The sequence below is a fragment of the Brachycentrus maculatus genome, unplaced genomic scaffold (genome assembly GCF_059751285.1).
Source record: "Brachycentrus maculatus isolate JH-2025_06_01 unplaced genomic scaffold, ASM5975128v1 h1tg000349l, whole genome shotgun sequence".
NCBI classification, from domain to species: Eukaryota; Metazoa; Arthropoda; class Insecta; order Trichoptera; family Brachycentridae; genus Brachycentrus; species Brachycentrus maculatus.
In genome coordinates, this window is record NW_028281098.1 from 1283321 (window position 1) to 1304786 (window position 21466).

Genomic DNA, 21466 nt, shown 5'->3' on the forward strand with positions numbered 1-21466 from the left:
AAACAGGCCACAGGACCTATACCAAAAAGATGAAGATCTCGAATAAGGCTTTGTCCTAGTACAACGCGAATTAACGACGCGATCATCGTACGAATCTCATTTTGGACACCTATTCGTTAATCTTTGATCGCGTTTACGAACTTAGTCCGCACGAATAAGTTGGGACACATATTCGAGATCTATTTATGTTTAATCGCGGATTCGTACGAGTGAAATTCGCGAGAAAGCAAGATGATTTTTTTATTTTATTTGTAAATTTTACAGAACAAATGTAAATGTTACATAAACACATTTATTGTACATTAATGAGTAACAAAATATACGTATTTGTGACATTCCAGTTACAAAATTTCAAATATGTAATTTAATATAAATACCTAGAAGAAGATTTATATATGAGGCGAATGTAATTGGAAAAAGGAGCGGAGGAAGACTGAGAAAAAGCTTGGCACGATCAGGTATGCCAAATACTTGAAAGCTGTCAGGTTAGGAGTCGAAACAATGGGCAGGTATGTATGAGAAGATGCATGATTGTGGAATATGCGAAGAATGTTTGCAAAGATAGAGTGGTGTGGCGTTCTATTCTCTCTGCCTAAGCCTGCGGAGAAGCGACGTGATGGTTAGTTAGTTAGTTACCTAGAAGAAGGATGGGAGGGAGGAAAAGGGGAAAAGGGAATGATCAAAAATCAAGTCCAAGACAAATTATGTGAAAATTGGGACATGCGTCGCATATCGTGGTTTGTCCCAATATTCACATTATGTTCGCGATCTTAGTACTGACGCCGTCTTAATGTTTGCGTAATCGCGTTGTATTAAGCGCCTAAGGGTCTTAAGAAGAATGATAAAAAGATAGATCAACTGTTAAACTATTTTTTAAATTACCATTTTGAGTTTTCCAACCCCTGTTTCAGTAAACAGCCCCTCGGTGTCGGGTTAAGCGAGTGTCAATTAGTGTCTCCGACACGCAGAGCAGTGATTAACTTCCCCGACACGTATCCACCAACCGCACCCGCCTCGCGCGCACACTACCACACCACCACACTACCGCACTACCAGCAAGAGAGCACATTACTACAAAAAAACATTATAATTTATGCATATTTTTGGTGTTTTGTGAAAAAATCGATGAAACGAAGAAAGGATTTTGTGGTTATATCTACCCATTAATATAAACCAAATTAATCAGACGTATGTGGTTGGTAATATGAGAAGAGGAAGACCGAGGCAAACTTGGCTTGATCAGATATGTCAAACACTTGAGAGCGGACCAGGAGTCGAAAAAAAGACGAAAAACCACAAACTTTGGCCACATATTTCGTGGAGAAAAATATTCCTTTCCATAGTTTTTAGTAGAGGAAAAGATGGAGGGCAGACGGGGCTTGGGGTGTAAAAGAACATCATGGCTCAAAATTCTTCGACAGTAGTTTGGAACGGGAGGCAGCAACCCTCAGCAGGCTGGCCCAGGATCGTGTGCACTTTAAGGAGATGGTCACTAACCTCCGATAGCTGTGGCACGAGAAGAAGAAAAAGAAACAATAATTCCTAACAGTGCAGTCCCTAAGGCGACGGTACACGAGAATGCTATACGATATTGCGTACGATATGACGTGCGAAGTTAATGGATTTAGATTTAGTAGTCAAGTCCGGGTGATGTTTGAAATATGGTGTCCGAGGCGTCGAGAGCTGCACACTGCCACTGCACAGTACAGGGCACAGAGGAGCGCATGATTAATACAGTTCTCTTCATCAAGCTGTCAGAACTGCGCAGAGGCGAATTTGATAATGCGCCAAGTGAACCAAATGATTAGTTATTCACGACATCAGTACCTACTTAGACAAAGCGCTTTTTTTAAAACACCTTCTGTATGTATTGTTCCCTACATAAAAAGCTGTCCCACCGCATGCCCAGATCTGATACAGAAGCATCTAGGCTTCCTGACAGATCTGCTCTTGCTAAGCAATTTTTTTAAAACTAAGTTGCGAAATTTATTGAAAATGTGAATCAATATAAAATTGTATCCCATGTGTGAATTTACACTTAAAAAGTTCCCGACATTAACAACATTTTAATAAACTGCACGAAAACTTTTATCATTGAAAAAAAGCAATACAAAAATACATAAATCGTAACATTTTGGGTGAACCAAAATCCTTATTCACAAATATGGGTTTCTTTTTTACATGTTGAAATCTCAACATAGATGAAGAAGAATATGGAAGTCCCAGACTTTACAGGGCTTTTGACCTATATAAAAAATGCTAACCTTTTTCGCAAGTTGGTCAAATTCGTTTTGTCGTCTACTTTGGGGCTGGCCGTGTAGTGCAATTGTGGGGGAGTCTGGACGATTACACTCTGCTCAGATGTGCATACCATTGTCTCCTTCGTTGCCTTCCCCACCTAACGACATCTTCCATCTCGCATATTTCTCTTATCTTGGTGTTCCTTATTCTACCTCGTAGACTGTTGCCAGTCTTCATTTCTGACATTCTTAGCGCGTTTTTTGTTACTGCGGTGTCCGCTCTGCATTTGATCCCATATCGGTCACTCCTTTTAAGAACGTCATGAATCAAAAATCGGCAATTTTTAGTTGTGCAAGTTTTCGGAATGCCCAGAAAATGTACTATATCCCAGCAAAAGATGTATATTTTTAACTTAAAATTTACCCGCTACAGGGCAGAAAATGTTGTTATTGCATTTTGAAGAAAAGGTATTGTTTAATTATTTTTTTAAATATACTAAATATTTTTCAAATGGAAAAAAACCTTCAGGTTTTACCTAAAAAGATCTGTTGCACAGTAAAAAGTTCAATAAGTGGCTTGATATTTATTTTTAATACATTGTGTTATATTTTAAACTTTAAAAACGTTCTCCTGGAAAATCAAGTTTTTTTATTTATGACGATCTTGATAGGAGTGAGCGATATGTCACGATGGGTCGCACACAAGTTTTATATATTTTCATTTTGCTGCCGATCTTCGTGTCCGGGTTCTGACGTCACGTCATATAAAGAGACGGAAGGGAGAGATGATAGTCCTAAAGCAAAAGTCTAACTCCGGTCCCGTACCCGGGTCGGCGGATAATTGGCGCGAGATGGATGGCGAGCTGTCGGCGCCCTGAAGACGGATCGCGGCCGCATACCGGAACGCGCGCCCGCATTAATACTCGTCGCATCGCGGTGCACTGGGCACTGAACACCGGGCTGTCAGACAGAGGAAGGACAGAGGAAGAATGATGTCTGATCCCTTCATTTTAGTATAAGCATTCTGGTACAAGTAATCCTTACGAGGATTAAGTATGGCGCCACAGTAAATATGCCTTCTTTCTGAACCCAACGCGGTAATAATTTCTTAAATGATTGTAAATAAAAATAAGACTTGACACTGGCAGAAACATCCTCTCATTGGATGACTGCCAAATAAAAAAAATCATAAAAAACATTCACATTTAACGACTGATTTTTAACATCATTCATAATTATTTCAAACTGCGTCAAAAAATAAATAATAAACATTGAATCGCAAAATCATTTCCAAAATATTTCCTCTTGGTTACATGAATGCATCTCCTCATACATACCCGCCGATTATTTCGACTCCTGACTTGATCGCTTACAAGTATTTGATATGTCAAATTCAAATATATGTCAAAGTCAAAATCAAATATTGAATGATCAGGTATGCCTGTATGATCAGGTATGCCTGATCATACCAAGTTTTCTATCTATTTTTTTGGTCTTCCTCTGCTCATTTTTACAACTCCTTCCTCAAATACTATTATTTTTATATTATCACCCGAAGCTTGTTTGCTGATTAATTGCCGAGTTCACATTAAATCAAGTTTATGACCAGATCTATGCTTCGTTTCTAAATAAATTAGGATTGGCACGAGGACTCCTTTGTATTGACGACAATGCACGATGCAAGTAGCCATGTAATGTGTTGCCAAGCTACGCACACTGAAGCCATGATATACGCACTGTCGGGTCGGGCGGTTGACATTTCCTGGTCGCAGTTCTAAGGGTTCGACCACCATTCATCTCCTGACCATCGAGTTATTGAGTTAGTGGTTTTCGATGAGTCCACATATGGTGTCCACATGTCCTAGGCCAGGGGTCGGAAAACTTTCTTCATTTATTTTTCAATCTTCATTTCTTAAGGCCACATTCATTTGGCTGATTAGTGGGCCGTGTTTGTAATATTTTCAAATCAATTGTTGGGTGATTTGGATAAAATTGAACATGGTTTATTTGGTTGAATTCTACATTTATTTATGTATATGTTAATACGAGACGCGTTTCGTCTTCTTAGGACACTAGTGTTTGATAATGTCCTAAGAAGACGAAACGCGTCACGCATCAACATAACTAACTAACTAACTAACCATCACGCCGCTTCCCCGCAGGGGTAGGCAGAGGAATCGAACGCCACACCACTCTGTCTTTGCAAACATTCTTTGCCTCTTCTACATTCATGCATCTCCTCATACATACCCGACGATTATTACGACTCCTGACCCGGCCGCTTTCAAGTATTTGACATACCTGATTGTGCCAAGTTTTCCTCGGTCGTCCTCTGCTTCTTTTTCCAACTACATTCGCCTCATAAATTTGTTTAACCGTTCTTTCTTCACTCATACACTCCACATATCCAAACCATCTCAACACACCTTTCTTAATTTTATCGATAATGCTTATCTCAGCCTTACATTCTTTCCTTATTTCATCATTCAAACATCTATCAAACATTGTTTTGCCACACATTCGTCTGAGGGATCGCATTTCGACTGCATTCAGTCTGCTTTCATCCTTCTTTTGCCAACTCCATGCTTCGCTTCCATACATAAGGGTTGGAACCAGAACTCCATTGTGTACTGCCAGTTTAGCTTCCGCTGATAGATTTTTATTTGCTAAAACTGATTTTAGTGCACCATTCACTCTGTTCCCAGTATTCACTATCCTTTCTCCTTTATTAACATATACATACATAAATAAATGTAGAATTCAACCAAATAACCTTGTTTAATTTTGGATATATAAACCAACAATTCAATATGGAATTCTACCAACTGCCTGCAGTTACAATAATTTATTTTTTTTAAATCAATCATTGACTAATTTTCGAGTTTTGGTGACACAAACATACGGAAGCTGAATTTTTATGTACACATTTATAAAGATATTGGAATTAGAAAATATTATAAAGGAATGTAAGGCTGAACTTGGGATTATCGAAAAGATTAAGAAAAGTTCTTAAAGCTGGTATGGACATGTGGAGCGAATGGATAGCGAGAGAATGACAAAAAAGTATATTTGGCGAATGTGAGCGGTAGAACACAACAGCCGAAAAATATTTGGCACGACCAGAACAGGCACCTAAAATCTGGTTGTCAAAAGTCTACGCAATCGGAGGGCGTTTATGACTATATGTATTGACGTGAAGGAAGCTAGGAAGTGTATGTCAGAATAGAAGAGTGTGGTGTTCCTTCCTCTCTATCTACCCAACAGTGAAACAACGTGATGGTAGTGCATATTAGTAATAGATATGAAAGATATTCAGTATTTTTTAATTGGCACTAGTCAAAAGGCCGTATCACGATGCTAAGAAGCCGCACACGAGTGCAGTTTTCCACCCCTGTCCTCTAGGGTCTACCCTTCAGGGCTGTTAATCTACCGTACTAAGGACAGAGGGGGTATCTACACTTGAGTCAATCTAGTATAATAAGTAGAAACCAGGAAAAAAGTTTGTTTGTGGTTGAATAAGTTATAATAATTTTGGATAATTTACAATGCGCCATTTTCGTAATATATACTGTTACATAGTTATTAGCAGAAACCTGTATGAAATGTATGCAAAAAATGTCCCGACGAAAATTAATTTAAAAATTCAGTTGATCTTTTCAATTGAAGCATCAACTTTCCGAAATTTAAGTAATGTGGTTGTCAATCGTAGATAGTATGGTAAATCTTACACAATGTATACAATGATGGCTTAACCCAGGCAACGACAGGTCGCAAGCCTAGACTTCCATATTCCTACTCAAATAGTTTTTCCTTCTTCGTGTATGTTGAGATATCAATAAAAAAAATCTTTTAAGATTTTAAATTTAACCGTGTGAAGGCGAAGGCGAGATAATAAAATAAAATAAAATACTCTAATATTAAATAAATACATATTAGGGTGAAAAAAATTTTTCAGTTACCCCCTCTGGTCCTAGTACGGACGGCAGTGACACAGATGACCAGCGACAGGTTAGGGGATGATATATTCAATGTACTGAACAGCATAAGGGAGGAGACCGAAGTCAATTTACTAAAAAAACATGTGGCTCATCGAGGTTTCAATAGAACCCAAGGATTTATTTCAAAATACATTCTCAATAATAGTCAAATAAAAACGTACTTTTGATAATAATAAAACCAAAATAATAAAAAGATTGGATAACTTATGAACTGACACTATCGCATAATACTCCCTTAAAGATGCTCTAATTAAAATATATAAAATATAAATCAATCCCTTAGACTAATGTGCGACAAAACGTTGTATGCTCGAAGGGTGAATAAGGAAATAATGCAAGGCTGAGATCAGCATTATCGTTAAAATTAGGAAAGGTATGTTGAGATGGTTTGGGCAAATTACGTATTATATACATATATAGAAATACGCGTGTTTTTTTAATGCTAACAGCTACAAATGTTTTTTTTTACTTAATTTTGTGTAATATTTCTAAAAAAGTAGACGTGGTACTTAAAACACCTGCGTACATGTTGCCCTAGCCGACAATCGAAGCGAAAACCTTGTGTTTAGAAACCTAAGCACTAAAAAGTAGCCAGCCTTTATTAACACTACATAGGCCGACAATAATAACATACCTGCTGAATAGTAAATACAAGTAAAAAATCATAGAATGAAAAGACGCAAAAGTATAAGGCGAATTAACAGGAAGTTTAATGGATTTACAAAGATGTCAAGATGCTGATAAAAATAATATAAAAGATACTCGTAAATACGCCGAAACATCTTGATCTGAGACATTTATGTACTGATCTGAATGATCTGAGTTGAAAAAAAAACGTGTTAATGCGAAGGGTACTAAAACATCTCCCTGAGGTACTCCAGAGTATAATCAATTGTTGTCAAAGCCCCTCGAAGGTGTTGGAAAAAACTCATTGAGAGATTTCTGAGATATTGCGCTCTTTGATCGGCTGAGAGTGGAAGGTGAAGAGCGATCATCCCCCGTCCCGTGTGACACCCTCCGGCTTATCGGGGAGACGGCTCCAATGACAAGTGGGGACAAAGGAAGAATGCAGACTTATTCTGAAAGATTTAGTCCGCTCTTTATGCAAGAATTCGGTAGCAGCTTTGTCACATTTTGGGATAATCCCATCAGGTATTCCCAAGCGTTCGTATTACGTTTTACTAAATATATTTTTGTTGTGAATTTTAATGTTATCAACACGCTTGTTTCTTTTACTGTAGTATTAGCATTAGTTATATGGCTATACATGGTAATAATAATAAATTTGGGTAATTCATATAGCGCCAATTTCGTAAAATACTACCTCAAGTGCGCTTCACTGTGAATGAATTGGGATAAGAAAAAAGTGGAAATGCTTTATCAAACAAATGTGTTTTTAGTTTTTTTTCTAAAGATCATCTCACTGTCATTATATATTACCAAGGGTGGAAGAGCATTCAGGTAAAACCCGCTTTTTTATAAACAATTGCAGCGCCATCTATTAAAAATGCTTCACTAAACATCGATTATGGTGAACAACGTCCTTCTTGACAGCTGCTAAAAGATTATACACCCACAAGCATTGTAAAATTAAACATATTAGAAACGTGTACTTTGTCTTTTCTTTCTCTTCCATTTAACCAGACAGCCCCACAGCAACGCATAGCCGGCTAGTATATAATACTGTGAAATTTCAAATATACTTATTCAGAATTTTGATTATTTATTTGACCAGGCGAATTATGCAAAACATCGTTATTTTTTAAGTTTTATAATCCAAAAATGGATATCTTTTTTTCCTAAATCAGTGACTGTTTGATTGGCATCCTTGTTAATTAAAATTTTCAATGTGTCAGATTACAATTACTGCATTAGTACGTACATTCCGTACATTCCGTACATTCGTACATGCCGTAGTCAGACAAGCGCAATGTTTGGAATAGCACCCCCCGTCATTAATAAACTCAAGTTGCGTCAAAAGTGGCCCTCGAGTTGAAAGGTTCTGTTTGTTAACAATGGCCATTATTGTCGTTATTAGGGAGAGATTTAGAATTGCTCTTTTTGTACCATCGCCTCACAACAATGGCGGCCCTGCTGGAGTCTGAAGGGACCACTACACACTTCACTACGCAAACAATACGCAGGGCCCAACATGGGGACGGCCACTGAGAGCTACTTGACTACAGACTACCACTATTGGATAAAGGCCATTATTAGCTGCCATCAATTATGAACACCTCTTCCGTAAAGTAACTTTGATACGCATAGTTTTTTCATCCTCTTGCGTTATGATTTTCTGATATCAGATACTTCCTGATACTGATAATGATGCTACAATATATATATATAGCAATATATTTGAAGTATGTATTAGGTTATCATCCTGGTGAGTTGGTATCTCTTCGAATTAGAGTATATACACCTTGTGAAAATAATAAGAGAAAATCTACATTCTCGCCAAACTCAAAGACCTTATCCATTATTAATTCATCTATCTGGAATTAATTGATTTTTCTTAGGTCCATTGTAATCACAAGCCATTTTAATTAAGAATTTCTATTATTATTTAGCCCAAAATGAATTTTCATATGTCTTATAATTATGTCAATTTAATCACCTCGAGTGCGTTTTACAATTTACAATTCACGTACTTCTTCATGGTTCCATCTTGGTTGGGGTCAGCTCTCCTCGTCCTCAGGCTGTAGTTCCTTCTTTCACGGACAACGCCAATTCACAATTATATGAATATTTAATATGAATGCGTTTGCCACATAGCAGAAACAAAGGTGCTATAAAATTAACACGATTCACATACTGAATAACATATCACGAGAGAAAAACAGTATTAGTTATCAGATGGTTGTGTATGTAATTAATTGTGATGATTAGATTAGTCAGTCACCATGTTCCATATAACAACCAGATGTGTTTCTGGTCTCTGTAGTCAGTACTCGGTAGTAATTAGTCGCTGCACTTGGCGCAGCTGACAGCGGAAGTGTTCCGTCCAACCAATTAGCCGGCATCCAATAACCAAGTGCTAATTGTAACGACACCACCGACTGCCCGTTATCACTTGCTGCTTTACTATTTCTACCTTGGACCAAAAACTCGACGGAATATGAATACATTTTCTTTTGATGTCTTGGCCATTTTCTGACGATGGCATTCATCATGGCTTTACACTGGTCCCCTCTCTTGGCAGTATGCGATGGTTGCTCTATACACAGATCAGTTCAGTTTCTAATATTCCACCAAAACGTGAATAGATAAATCAATCCAAAGAATTAATTTTACCTGTCTTCACTAGGGATTTGACGTTTTTAGATTCTATTGAGTTTTTACTGTAAAATATTTAACCTAACATACTCTTCACTTGGCGTAGGCACCCAGGCACTTGCTTGGGAGAGAGGGATAATATATTTGTATTAATGTTTAAACTTGTGCATATGTTCCAGTTCTTCAGTAAAGATACCTAATTATTTTAATAAAGAAAACATCAAATTATAGCAGTTACTTTAACACGGCTGCGAAAATAATAACAATACCAAAAAAATATCTGTGAAGTTCGTCATTTATAAAAATCTCAATTTCAGAGCCAGTCGGTGTCAAATTGGATAATTTCCTTATCTTAAAAATCATCTCTTGTATTTCATTACTTATCCACAAAACTAATGCACTCAATCCGAATATTTGACATTCTTAGCAAGGCGGCATGCCGCTTGATATCCTTTATTACACTACATAAAAAATACTATAGCACTCGTAAAAAATAAATAAAACAAGGTTTAACGCGATCGTTAGAATAAATGCCGAGATTAGAAACAGGATAACCCATTTATTAACACGATACCCGATGAATTTATGAAGTGCTGTCTGCCATATCTTAATTGAAATAATTACGTGTTATGTCGCGTCAAATGAAGAAGTTTGTGAATTGTTTTATATGAATAGCGCGATTGTGTCAAGATAAGTCCGAAGTCATATGAACTCATTAAATTATTGGGCGATTTGGTCGTACATCGTACCAAGGACACGGTCATCCAAATAACGAACTTCATCGGACAAGGGATTTATCTGGTCCGATAACATATGAGGACTGTTATTTATTGGTCGCGTGTTTCGCTTCAAAATTCTAAATTTATTATTACATGATAATTCTATCCGCCGACGATAAACTGCCGATAAATCATCGATGGGCGGACAAAACAGATTACAAAAAACGCGTTTTTTTTTTGTTGATCAAAAAGAAGGTAATAAAATTCAAATTAGATTCAAAATAGCATTTATTCTCAATATTTATTATTTTTAAGTAACTAAGCACTATACATATTCCTCGCAGAGGTAAGTGCTGAGGATAGAATGTCACAAAACTTTATTCGAAACTCCTTAAGTTTCTGAAATGTTATCTATCCTCTTTGTATATTTACTTTGTTTGCGAACAAAAAGCACTCATTGAAACTGAGCCAAATTGTCATAGAAACAGGGTAACAAGGTACCAGGGGGCTGCATGACCAGCGCAAGTGTGCTCATGTGCAGCCAGGCTAAAGGGCGGTAGAGAGCATGCCGCAGGGTCCTTGGTGGCTCTTTCTTATAAACTCATTAGTTATTAGTTATTTATAAGGTTGATTGAGATGAGGTGGACTTGATATTTATGCCTGAAAAGCCGCAAACGTCTGCAAAGAGCCACTTCTGCCGACCCCTGTACTAGTGGATACGTTCACGGCCTATGAGCTTGTAACGGTTTGGCAGCGATCCGTTTGCTTCGACAGCAAAAGATACTGCGAAGCGCGCATTTTTGAGATTGTCGAAAGCACGTCATATCCACTGGAGACGTTCCAGATGCGCAGAGCATCAAAAATGTTCGAAATTGCACTGGGTACCCAGATCTATGTTTCTGTACCTATAAATCCCCCAGTCTGAAGATGCCCGCTAAGAATTGTTTGAAGGACAAATAAAATATAAATGTAATGAAACCGAATTGGCAGAGATCAAAAAAATATTGTTATAATGGAAATCCACCAAGATCGGATGTTTAAACACACATTAATACACACACACGAATAATTTTCAAGAGGATGAAAGAATGCAGAACTGTGGTGGTCTTATAAAATTGCAATGTGCAGCCAGTAATGTTTATATTTGCCATTGTGCACCAAGTTATGCGAACGCACTGTACACGGAGGTCAGTGTAACGCGAGTCTTGTGATGCCAGTCAATGGCGAAACCGGACCCAGATCGCCCTGGATTTTATACGACCTCGGATTAGTACCGGCTATACCCAAATAACCAAAATCACAACACTCAACCGAACGCAGTAACTCGGTGTACAAACTTGAAAAATCAGCCCAAGACAGGGGTCACGAGATATAGCGAACGTTTTGAAATATTCGCAGTCCATTCATGAAATATCGCTGATGCGCTTTTAATTGTGGACAGATCATAATTGAAAGATCGAATTTCGACTGCGTTCAGACCGATTTAATAAAAATTACGATCTCTGAGAAGAATGTGCTGTAGGAATATTTGTGTCGCTTTAGCAAAACTGACAATAGTGATTAACGTTATCTTACGATAATAGATCTGCATCTGTGCACTTTTTTTGGTATGTAAGACCTGATTCGATTCCTGACAGGATCTAAATTTATGAAAAGGTATGGAGTAGGTTGGTAGATCAACACCTAGTAAAAAGACACTCAGGTATTATGTTTTTGATTAATATTACATTTTAAAAGACGGAGCGATACCATCTTGAACGGCACAGAACTCTCATTCCCTGATACCTCGAGGATGGCAGAGGATCATTCTGATGGACGGAAAGGTCATCCATTGCTTACTGTAAGTGAGGTTACTAAAGAAACCATCGGTCACGATGAAATACGAATGTCATTTTTAAGCGCCTAAGCCATACGGACAGTCCAGTCGTAAAGCCAGGCCGGATGACTAAATCAGAAACAACTTGTCCTCCGATTATAAAATCTAAAACGCGTTTTATTTTAGGTAAAAACGCCGATTAATCAAAGAATAACGAAGAAACCCGTGTTAATTCACGAACGAGTGGGTGTCTATTCATATTTTATACACGACATTCCACATTACGTCAGGTTTTAATATCTTTTGTAGTTAAATTTATTATATGCCCATAATATTGAACCATTTCTATAATTGTAACGGCAGACGACAAGAAGTGAATACGCTAAAGACACACAACATGATAACCCAGAAAACCCCTATCAAGTGTCTGGAAGGAATGACTTACAATATATGGATATGTAACTATTGGACTTCAAAATAAAAACTGAGAAAAAGCAACGAATATTATTCCAACTGGGCAAATGAAAATGTAACAGTTACCCATCAGGCACATTTGTAGGTGTAAGTGGGTTTGATAAAGTTTTGGATTTTTTTTTTGAGGTAACATTAGTAAAAAAAATCGTGGGTTAAAAAAAGGCACTATGGTTTATAATATCATGTCTTACCTTTCTGAAGTGTCTGCTTCGGTCCTCGCTCTTTTCACCTGTAAAAAATTAATTTAGGTAAGATTTTCTAAAAGATATTTCTCTCAGTGGGCTTGCTGAAGGATATCATTATTACAATTTACACATATTAAATATATAGATATAAATATACATTTTTAAATGAAAAAAATAATCAAACTAAAACATAACTTGTTGAAACCGTAGGTCTGGTAAATGGGAATAATTTTTGTACTGACTTTTCTTGGTGAGACAGCATTTTATAGAATAAAATAACAACTCAGTTTGTAATTTTTTTCCACATGAATATATTTGACCAGCAACCGCGTCGATTACGACGAAACCCGCTTGCCGGTCAAATAAAATTTATGTGGAAAAAATTACATAGTCGTTATTTTATTTGATAAAATACTTAAACATAAAGCAAATCAAATTAATGGTCTCAAAGAATATTCACATTTTTATAAGTAGGTAATTGACCAATGGAAGAATTAGGCAAAAGCTAGTGATACGACAATTTGGAAATACCAGACTATATGTCATAATAAAATAAAATAAAAATATGAACGAAAGAAGGAAATAATAAATAAATAAAATACCCATAAAACTCGAAACATATTTTTATAGCCAAAACTTGTTGCTGCATAAAAATAGCATCACAAAATGCATATTCGCATATTAATACCAAAATTAGCATTATATGATTGTGTACAACATTTTGTCAACCGCCCCCGTGGAAAATAAACACTTAAAAAGTATTATATATTCGATCCTTAATTATAGTAATAATTAAAATATATGTTCCTGATATTGTAGTATTAAAAAGTGAGGTGGGGACGACAACATTCAAGAACAAGGTTTCTAAATTGGTTAATATATATAGAACTTCCAAGAATTTGAGTAGTGTGGTTGTCAATAAGGGGTAGAATTGGTTAATGTTAAACGTGTGTAAAGTGGTCACTTAAACCAGCCTATGACGGTTGTCAGCCCCGTAATTGCCCAGACTTCCATATTCTTCTTCATCTTTGATGAGGTGTCAAAAAATAATAAGTAGATACTTAATTAAATCATAAAAATATATCATGTTTCAATTTTTAAATGGTTCGTGAGACATTGCAAAACAATGACAGGTACTCAGAATGATAACGCGAATCCCAGGCCTACACCAATGTGTTTTATGGTATATTACCGTCTTACTCTAGGTAGTGCCGATCCCTGCGGCATGACCCCCTCCCCTAATCTCTAAAAACAATGACCAACTTAACACTCATATACGCCATATAGATTTTTTTGAACAAAAGGGATGCTATACATATAAACAAAACGCAAATTACAATACAAACGCAAACTCAGTTGCCCGCATGGTGCCGGGAGGTCTGTCGAGTCCTCGACAGTATGAAGCCTGGGGAATTATATGGGTATAGCGGCAGTATCCTACAGCATCTTACTCTATTCGAAAGAGCAACGAAGCACCAGCAAGTAGCGGATAACGAAACCGCGAATATTGGACCATGCCTGATTAGTATTGTAGATTACTGTTCTCATTAAAACTATCATAAAAACAGTAAAATCGTCAGAATGATATTGACTTGGTAATACAAAAAAGTAAGCCTGGGTTTAATGTACTGAGGCTATTGGCGAAGGACCATTAGGGATATACAAGAAAAGGCAACCTCCAATGATCAAAGAAACTACAGAAGAAGAAGAAATAAAATCATTAGCCAAGATTAACGCAGTTTAAACCTGTTTTATCTTTCTTTGCAGATGTTTTTGGATTTGGAGATGGTATAGGCACAAAGGACGCATAGAACCTGAACATATTATGAACCAGGCAATTTCCGTAGATCTTACTCGAAAGACATCTAGAGGAAGACTAAAAAACTCATGGATGCTACAGAAAGATAACACGATACGAAGGCATGGCCTAGGTGGCGCTGTCCATGTTGGAGGACTTACAATCTGAGGACAAGAAGAGTCGACTCCAATAATCTACATAGACGGTAAGTTGGGATGGAGCCAGGAACAAGAAGAGGGGATATTTTTGAATTTCATTATAGGAAATTTCTTAAATATACTTTGAATAAACACCCCCTCTATCTTCTAGGGGAGATCTAATTTGACTCGCAGACTCTAGTACTTTAGAGTTTTATAGTTTTTAGAATAAAATGACATTGAAAGTCTAGTTTTAAAAATTTAGATGCATTTTTGATATCCCTAGACCGTGAATAAGTGAAACCGCACTAGCAAAGAATTCCTGTACACCAAAAACGTTAACATGCGTGAGTGATATGACGTGTTAAGATTTCAAAGAAGAAAAGTGAGTTATTTTAAATTAATATTAATCCTTTCGGTACATATTACTAAGCGGTTCGATCCTGCACCATTATAATTATAACACAATGTGAAAACAATGACCGGAATAGAGACGTATCGCAAACGCTGATTTGCAGCAGTCGAATTGTATGAATGAATGAAAAAGAAAAGAACAAAAAAAATAGCTTACAAAACACGAGTGCCTACTTGAAGAATTTCAGTAACAATAATAACTTATTCGTCACGCAATGTTAGACTGAAAACCTGCCAAAAGAATTTTATAAATCACTTACGCGGTCCAGCAGACATTTTAAAATAAATGAGGCTTTTTGCTGATATTTCACCTATCAGGGACGGCAATCGAATCCAAAAACCAAATAAAGTAATGACTTCTTCGCGAGAACGTTTGTTTAAAAACACAAATAACTTTTTTCATCTAAATTATTTCAAGAGGTTCTATTAATTTTGATGTATGTCAATGCGGTTGTGTTAGTTCGCGAGAAAAAAAAAACTATTGCGAGTGATTATACTAGCGAAAGTTGAAAGACCGAAAACCAAGGCTGTTTGGGAAGCCCCACAGATGCGCGACACAATTAATTTTTAAAAGATTTAGCAAGTGACGCATGACAAAGGTAAACGACCCAATTTGCGAAGGTGTGTAGACTTATTAGAGTCGACAATAATAGATAATTAGGTCAGAATGAAAAGATAGCATTTATACGGGTATAATTTTTACTTGGTGATTTTATCGTGATCTCACACCACAGCATCCTGAAGATGGCCTCTGATATAATAGCCGAAACGTCAGTACGAGTAAATACGAAGGCCAAGATCTCGGGCGTTTATATCAAAACGCATTCGGCCGCGCTGAGGGCTGGACATGTGTTCACGTTGCATATATATTTTTAGAAAATATGTAGGAAAAAGTTAACTCCGTATCTTTCAATAATCCATGTTTTCAAAACCATTTTTTTTTTCGAAGAAAAACTAATTTTTTCAATACCAAAAACTGTTTAAAAAAATCAATTAGGTACGTCAAATGTTATCTGGGTTTTGAAAAAAAATTGTAGCGATTTTAAGTATATTGGGTCTTAATACAACCCATAAAGATGTGTATAATGATCATGTCACATTGGACAATCCTTTGCGCTGATGATATTTGAGTTTTTGTTATAGTCCGTGTGACGCCTCTAAGTCTGCGCGTTTCTCCGATCCTAGAGGCATTTCTAGCGTGTCCATACACTGTGTCTAGTCATCTAGTGGAGACTGGACAGCTCGGGACAGTGGTGCTAGCTGCCAGCACACTACAGTGTACCGTGTACCGTGTAGCGTGTCGTCCCGCAGAGCTGGTCGCTGGCGGCTGGCGGCCCCACGCGCCTCGGCTCGCGTCACCTGGAGTACTTTATTACCCGAGTCCACTGTCGCACAAGGTGGTCCGGGCGCGGATGCAGACCGAGGATCCTAATCTACATCACCTGACGGATCAACTTTGGCTAGTGGCAACCTTACCCGTGTGGAGAAACGTTTAATTTTTGTCAAATTTTATCATTTCAATTTGATTGGTACGTTTTCAATACTGTCATCGATTGGGACATTGGCTTGATACCATACAAAGCAATTCCAACCTTAGTATATGAATAATTAGAATACTCGATCGCTTGAAATCTTAAGTCCAAAATATTCGATGCAACACTAACGCAAAACTTCATTTTCAAGTGATTGAATGGGATTACAGTTACATTTTTTTAGGATAAATATTTGTGTTTTTATTATTTGCAAAAAAATCAATTTCATACTACTTCTGTGAGCCTAAGCGGCTAAAATAGTTATCAAATTGTGGTACAGTGGATTCGAACCCAGAAACTCTGACTCGAGAGTCCGTGACACTAACCACGGAACCGCAAACCGACACAAGTTTCATTAAACAAATTGTGAAGGAGTTTCCCCTCAGGAGCACATGAAGAGGATAAAATCCCAAACGATTGTACACATCTTGTAGTTTAGAATAATATTGTGTGACTTGAAGGGACAAGACACGCCATTGCCGATCAGCAATCCAAATGCGAGCACTTCATCCCAAATGTAACACCTGAACGTGACAATTTCCCAGATTATCGTAGGTGCAGCTTTATAATGACGATAAAACGAGACATAAGAGATGAAGAGATTTTGTGTGTACCGTGTAGAAATGTTATATTGAATGTGTCGTCTCCACATTCCTGATTTCCCGATACAGCCGCCTGATAAGTCTTGTAATTTATTTACGCTCGCCTTTTATTTCTCCTTTATTCATTTATTTATTGGGCCCCCTTTTGTTTTTCCACAAATTTATCCACGGAGACACGCTTTTTCTTGTCTGACTAATTCTCCGTACATTCTTTACACCGTCGCGGGAGGTGGGACCCAGAAGACGACCTTTTGCATTCTTAATTTATTATCAACCTGTTCGATGAATAACCACTTCCATAGGAAACATAACGAACAATGTTCCATATATTTTTCTATTGTTTGCGCGGACCATCTGGGGGAGAAATTACATGCGAAAATATAACCGCAAACCAATGTAGTCGTTACGAGATAGGTACCTAACATTGTAACAATATTTTGATTGTGTCCAAATATTTGTTAACAAATTTGGATAATCTCCAATTACAGGAGTTATTTATCATATTATTTTTATAAGAATATGGAAGTCTGGACATTCACGGGGCTTACGACCGTCATAGGCTGGTTTAAGTGATCACTTTACGCATGCGTAACATTTACCAATTCTACCCATGATTGACAACCACAATACTCAAATTCTTGGAAATTCTATATGTATGATCGAATTTTTAAATATTGTAAAAGAATCACTAGAATTTTCACTAGTGACATCTATTGGTGTGATGAAGAAATCTATTTAAATCTAATCTAAGAATAAAATAATGATTTTTTTTCTCCCTGCAATATACATGTCATGTTGTGTCACAATATATAATATATTCATTTTAAACTCAAAAGTTACCAATATTACCAATCTCAATGTATTAGATACGATAATAATAACATTAAGAAAATTAAAAAAAAAATAAACAAAAATTAGCTGTCAAAAATGATCGTGAATAAAAACAGAGCCCCCATCCAAACCCATGACACAATAGATAAATCAACAAACAAACAGAAAAATAATTTGCTTCGAGATTCATGAACCAACGTCTGATAAGCATCTCTCATAAATGTTCAATAGTGTCAGAAGTCGTGAGATTTGCTGCATTCCTGGTAATATCCTACCCGAATCGGTTGGATCGCACCTCCCTACCTACCTGGAGGTGATTCTGGGATTTGTTGAATATATTAATCCCGCAGGACATCTGTCCCACGGGCCCCCCTGGCCCCCGCAGCCCCGCGGGCCCCGCTACGAGCACTTCACACGCCATCACTCCCATTGATGACACTAATAAACAAGGCACTAATCTCACGCCGGAGATCACGGCTTGACCTTCTATCAACTGTCATAAAAACAATGAAAGACACGCATTCTGATGTCACGAACGTAAGCGAGGGACTGTTTACATACATTAAAGATATAAATCCTTTAGTATTACAAGAACTGATAAGTACCTGACCGATTTGGTGTAGAACCAATGAAGAGTTGGTCACCAATTAATCGTTTGGACGCGTAAACCAATCATTCAAAAATGAAGACATTGAAAGCAATTAGGAATACCTACTCATCATCATTTTTTGTAAAATATTTAATACCTAAACTTGGTAGAACCAAATAACATAAAATCTAGTTTTGTCAAAAATAGCATATGTATTTATGGTAAATACGTTATCAATGGGCTTGTATGTATGTACCTATCTCTTCTTCATTAGCCTTCTGTCCTCCACTGCTGGATATAGGTCTCTTCCGTACCCTTCCAATGTACTTATTCTTCTAACCCTAATCGCCACCCAATGGTGCATAGGGCACTGCATCGTATTGACGCGGTGTTGTCTTGATCGTGACTTTTATAAAGGCTAGGTGATCACATCCTGCGCTTCAGGAACTAGTCCAGTCACTCTGATATTAAAGAAATATTAGAGTGTAAAACCACTAATATTTATTTTCACCCCTCGAACCCGGGACCTCCAACCCGGTAGCTAAACACGCTAAACAATACAACACGGAAGCGGACAATGTACCTTTAATTGGGTGCAAACAAGTTGAAGGATCTAGAGCGTAGGACAGACGTACAGGTATTCGATGTTCAATTCTTCTCCACATACATTATCTTGTTCGGAAATAGTCCAAATTATTTCCATATACATATCTTCGAGTGATTCTTGCGTCAGTTATGATCGATGGTGCGCTAATCAGACGGGAAACATTTTACAGAATTTGATCCCGGTAGTGATTTGGACGATACAGCGATATCGTGACAATACAGATTGGCGGAGAGTGGAGTGTGGAGGGGAGCTCGAGGAATGCAGGAATGCCAGTGAACATTACTGAACATCGCTGGTCGATGGACATTTAGTAGAGGCCGGGGGGACCTTGCGACACTTTACGAGACGGAGGACGGCGGGCGAGGGCTGGATGGGAAAATACTCCAGGAACAATTTATCTTAACTAACTAACTAACTATCACGCCGCTTCCCCGCAGGGGTAGGCAGAAATAATCGAACGCCACACCACTCTGTCTTTGCAAACATACTTTGCCTCTTCTACATTCATGCATCTCCTCATACATACGTGCTCAGGCGTGCCTTCCATACAGTGCTTATCCTTACTTACCAGCCTAAAACTAACTAACTAACTAACCATCACGCCGCTTCCCCGCAGGGGTAGGCAGAGAGAATAGAGCGCCACACCACTCTGTCCTTGCAAACATTCTTCGCCTCTTCCACGTTCATGCATCTCCTCATACATATCCGCCGATTGTTTCGACTCCCAACCTGACCACTTTCGAGTATTTGGCATACTTATTCGTGCCAAGTTTTTCTCGGTCTTCCTCTGCTCCTTTTTCCAATAACATTCGTCTCATAAATTTGTTTTACCGTTCTTTCCTCACTCATTCGTTCTACATGTCCAAACCATCTCAACACACCTTTCTTAATTTTATCGATAATGCTTGTCTCAGCTTTGCATTCGTTCCTTATTTCACTATTCGAACATCTATCGTACATCATTTTGTCGCACATTCTTCTGAGAGATCGCATTTCGACTGCATTCAGTCTACTTTCGTCCTTCTTTTGCCAACTCCATGTTTCACTTCCATACATTAGGGTCGGAACCAGGACTCGTTGTGTACTGCCAGTTTAGCTTTCGCTGATAGGTTTTTTATTATTTAAATTTATCAAAACAATTTATCGACGATCGTAAAAGGTTTAAAGGTGCACACGTATTTTAATATAACAGCGCGAACTACTTATTTATTTTGTAGTTAAACATGTGACACGTATGATGAATTGCCCATTGCGTTTTCTTGAAATTGATTGTACGGATTCGAAAATCTCAAATGCCAAAAAAATCTGAATATCTAATTTCAAATAAAAGCAAATAAAGCACTTTAAGGAAGGTAGCTATGAAGGTAGGCATGAAATGGTACTCCCGAGGAATGAAAGCTCATTTTATTTTGCGTGTTTAAAAGAATAAATATTTTTCAAATGTTTGTATAAAATAACAACAAAACAGATTTTTCTCCTTATCGAGTTACAGCGACCACAACTATTGTTATAAATTACATTACACTGTTGAAATAAAATGAAAAAATGTAAAAAAGAAAATCAAGTTATAGGCAGAGTAGTCAACGTTACACATATGTATAAAGTGATCACTTGCCAGCTAAATGCCAGGTCGTAAGCGCTAAGATGCTCAGACTTTCATCTTCCTTCATATAAAAACGATATATCGTTCCATCTATTATTCATCTCAAGTTCAGAAACCTACAATATTTATTAATAATTAAATTCTTGACGCAGGCACCTGCAGACGATCTTCTGCGTCTTCTACAATCACGTATCAGATAGTACGAAATACCATTTTACTAAACATTCTATAGAAATTCGGCAGCACATTAATATGGTCAAAATTTCACCGTGGAAAAAAATCATTTTTTAAATTCAATTATGTTTTTATTTTAACAGATTTTTGTTGTTGTTGTTGAAATGACGATGCCAGCACTGCTGGAGATTACTATCAGGTCCGACACCCGATGGGTACTTTAGATAAGGCAGGTAGAGGAGAAAGCAGCGGAACAAACGATGACGATTTAAACAATCTGTGTTTTACAGTTTTAATTATTGCTTCAGTAGAAGAAACAGAGTGATTAACAATAAAACACCATCAATAAACACATTAGGACTAGCCATTACTCCGAGACCGGCTGCCATCGCGGCTAATTGGTTTAAATCATTCTAATCTAACATGGACATGGATCGATATGGTTGGATACGATTGAGTATAATCAAATTT

The 21466-nt window shown here is 37.4% G+C and overlaps 2 protein-coding genes across 3 annotated transcripts in view; both read right to left on the bottom strand.

Moving 5' to 3' along the window:
- eya (eya transcriptional coactivator and phosphatase 2) overlaps nucleotides 1–21466 on the bottom strand; it is a 72056-nt gene that overhangs the window by 32994 nt on the left and 17596 nt on the right. For both annotated transcript variants that reach the window (XM_088269455.1, XM_088269453.1), the window contains one exon: nucleotides 12715–12752. Coding sequence is in view for 1 of the 2 variants with exons in the window: in XM_088269453.1 (XP_088125579.1) it covers nucleotides 12715–12752 (38 nt within the window). In the remaining variant the exon portion in view is untranslated. The remainder of the gene's footprint in view (nucleotides 1–12714; nucleotides 12753–21466) is intronic.
- The window catches only part of LOC148303787 (PHAF1 protein CG7083), a 122481-nt gene continuing 121286 nt past the window's right edge, over nucleotides 20272–21466 (bottom strand). The window contains exon 9 of the mRNA XM_088269457.1: nucleotides 20272–20302. The gene's annotated coding sequence lies outside the window, so the exon portion shown is untranslated. The remainder of the gene's footprint in view (nucleotides 20303–21466) is intronic.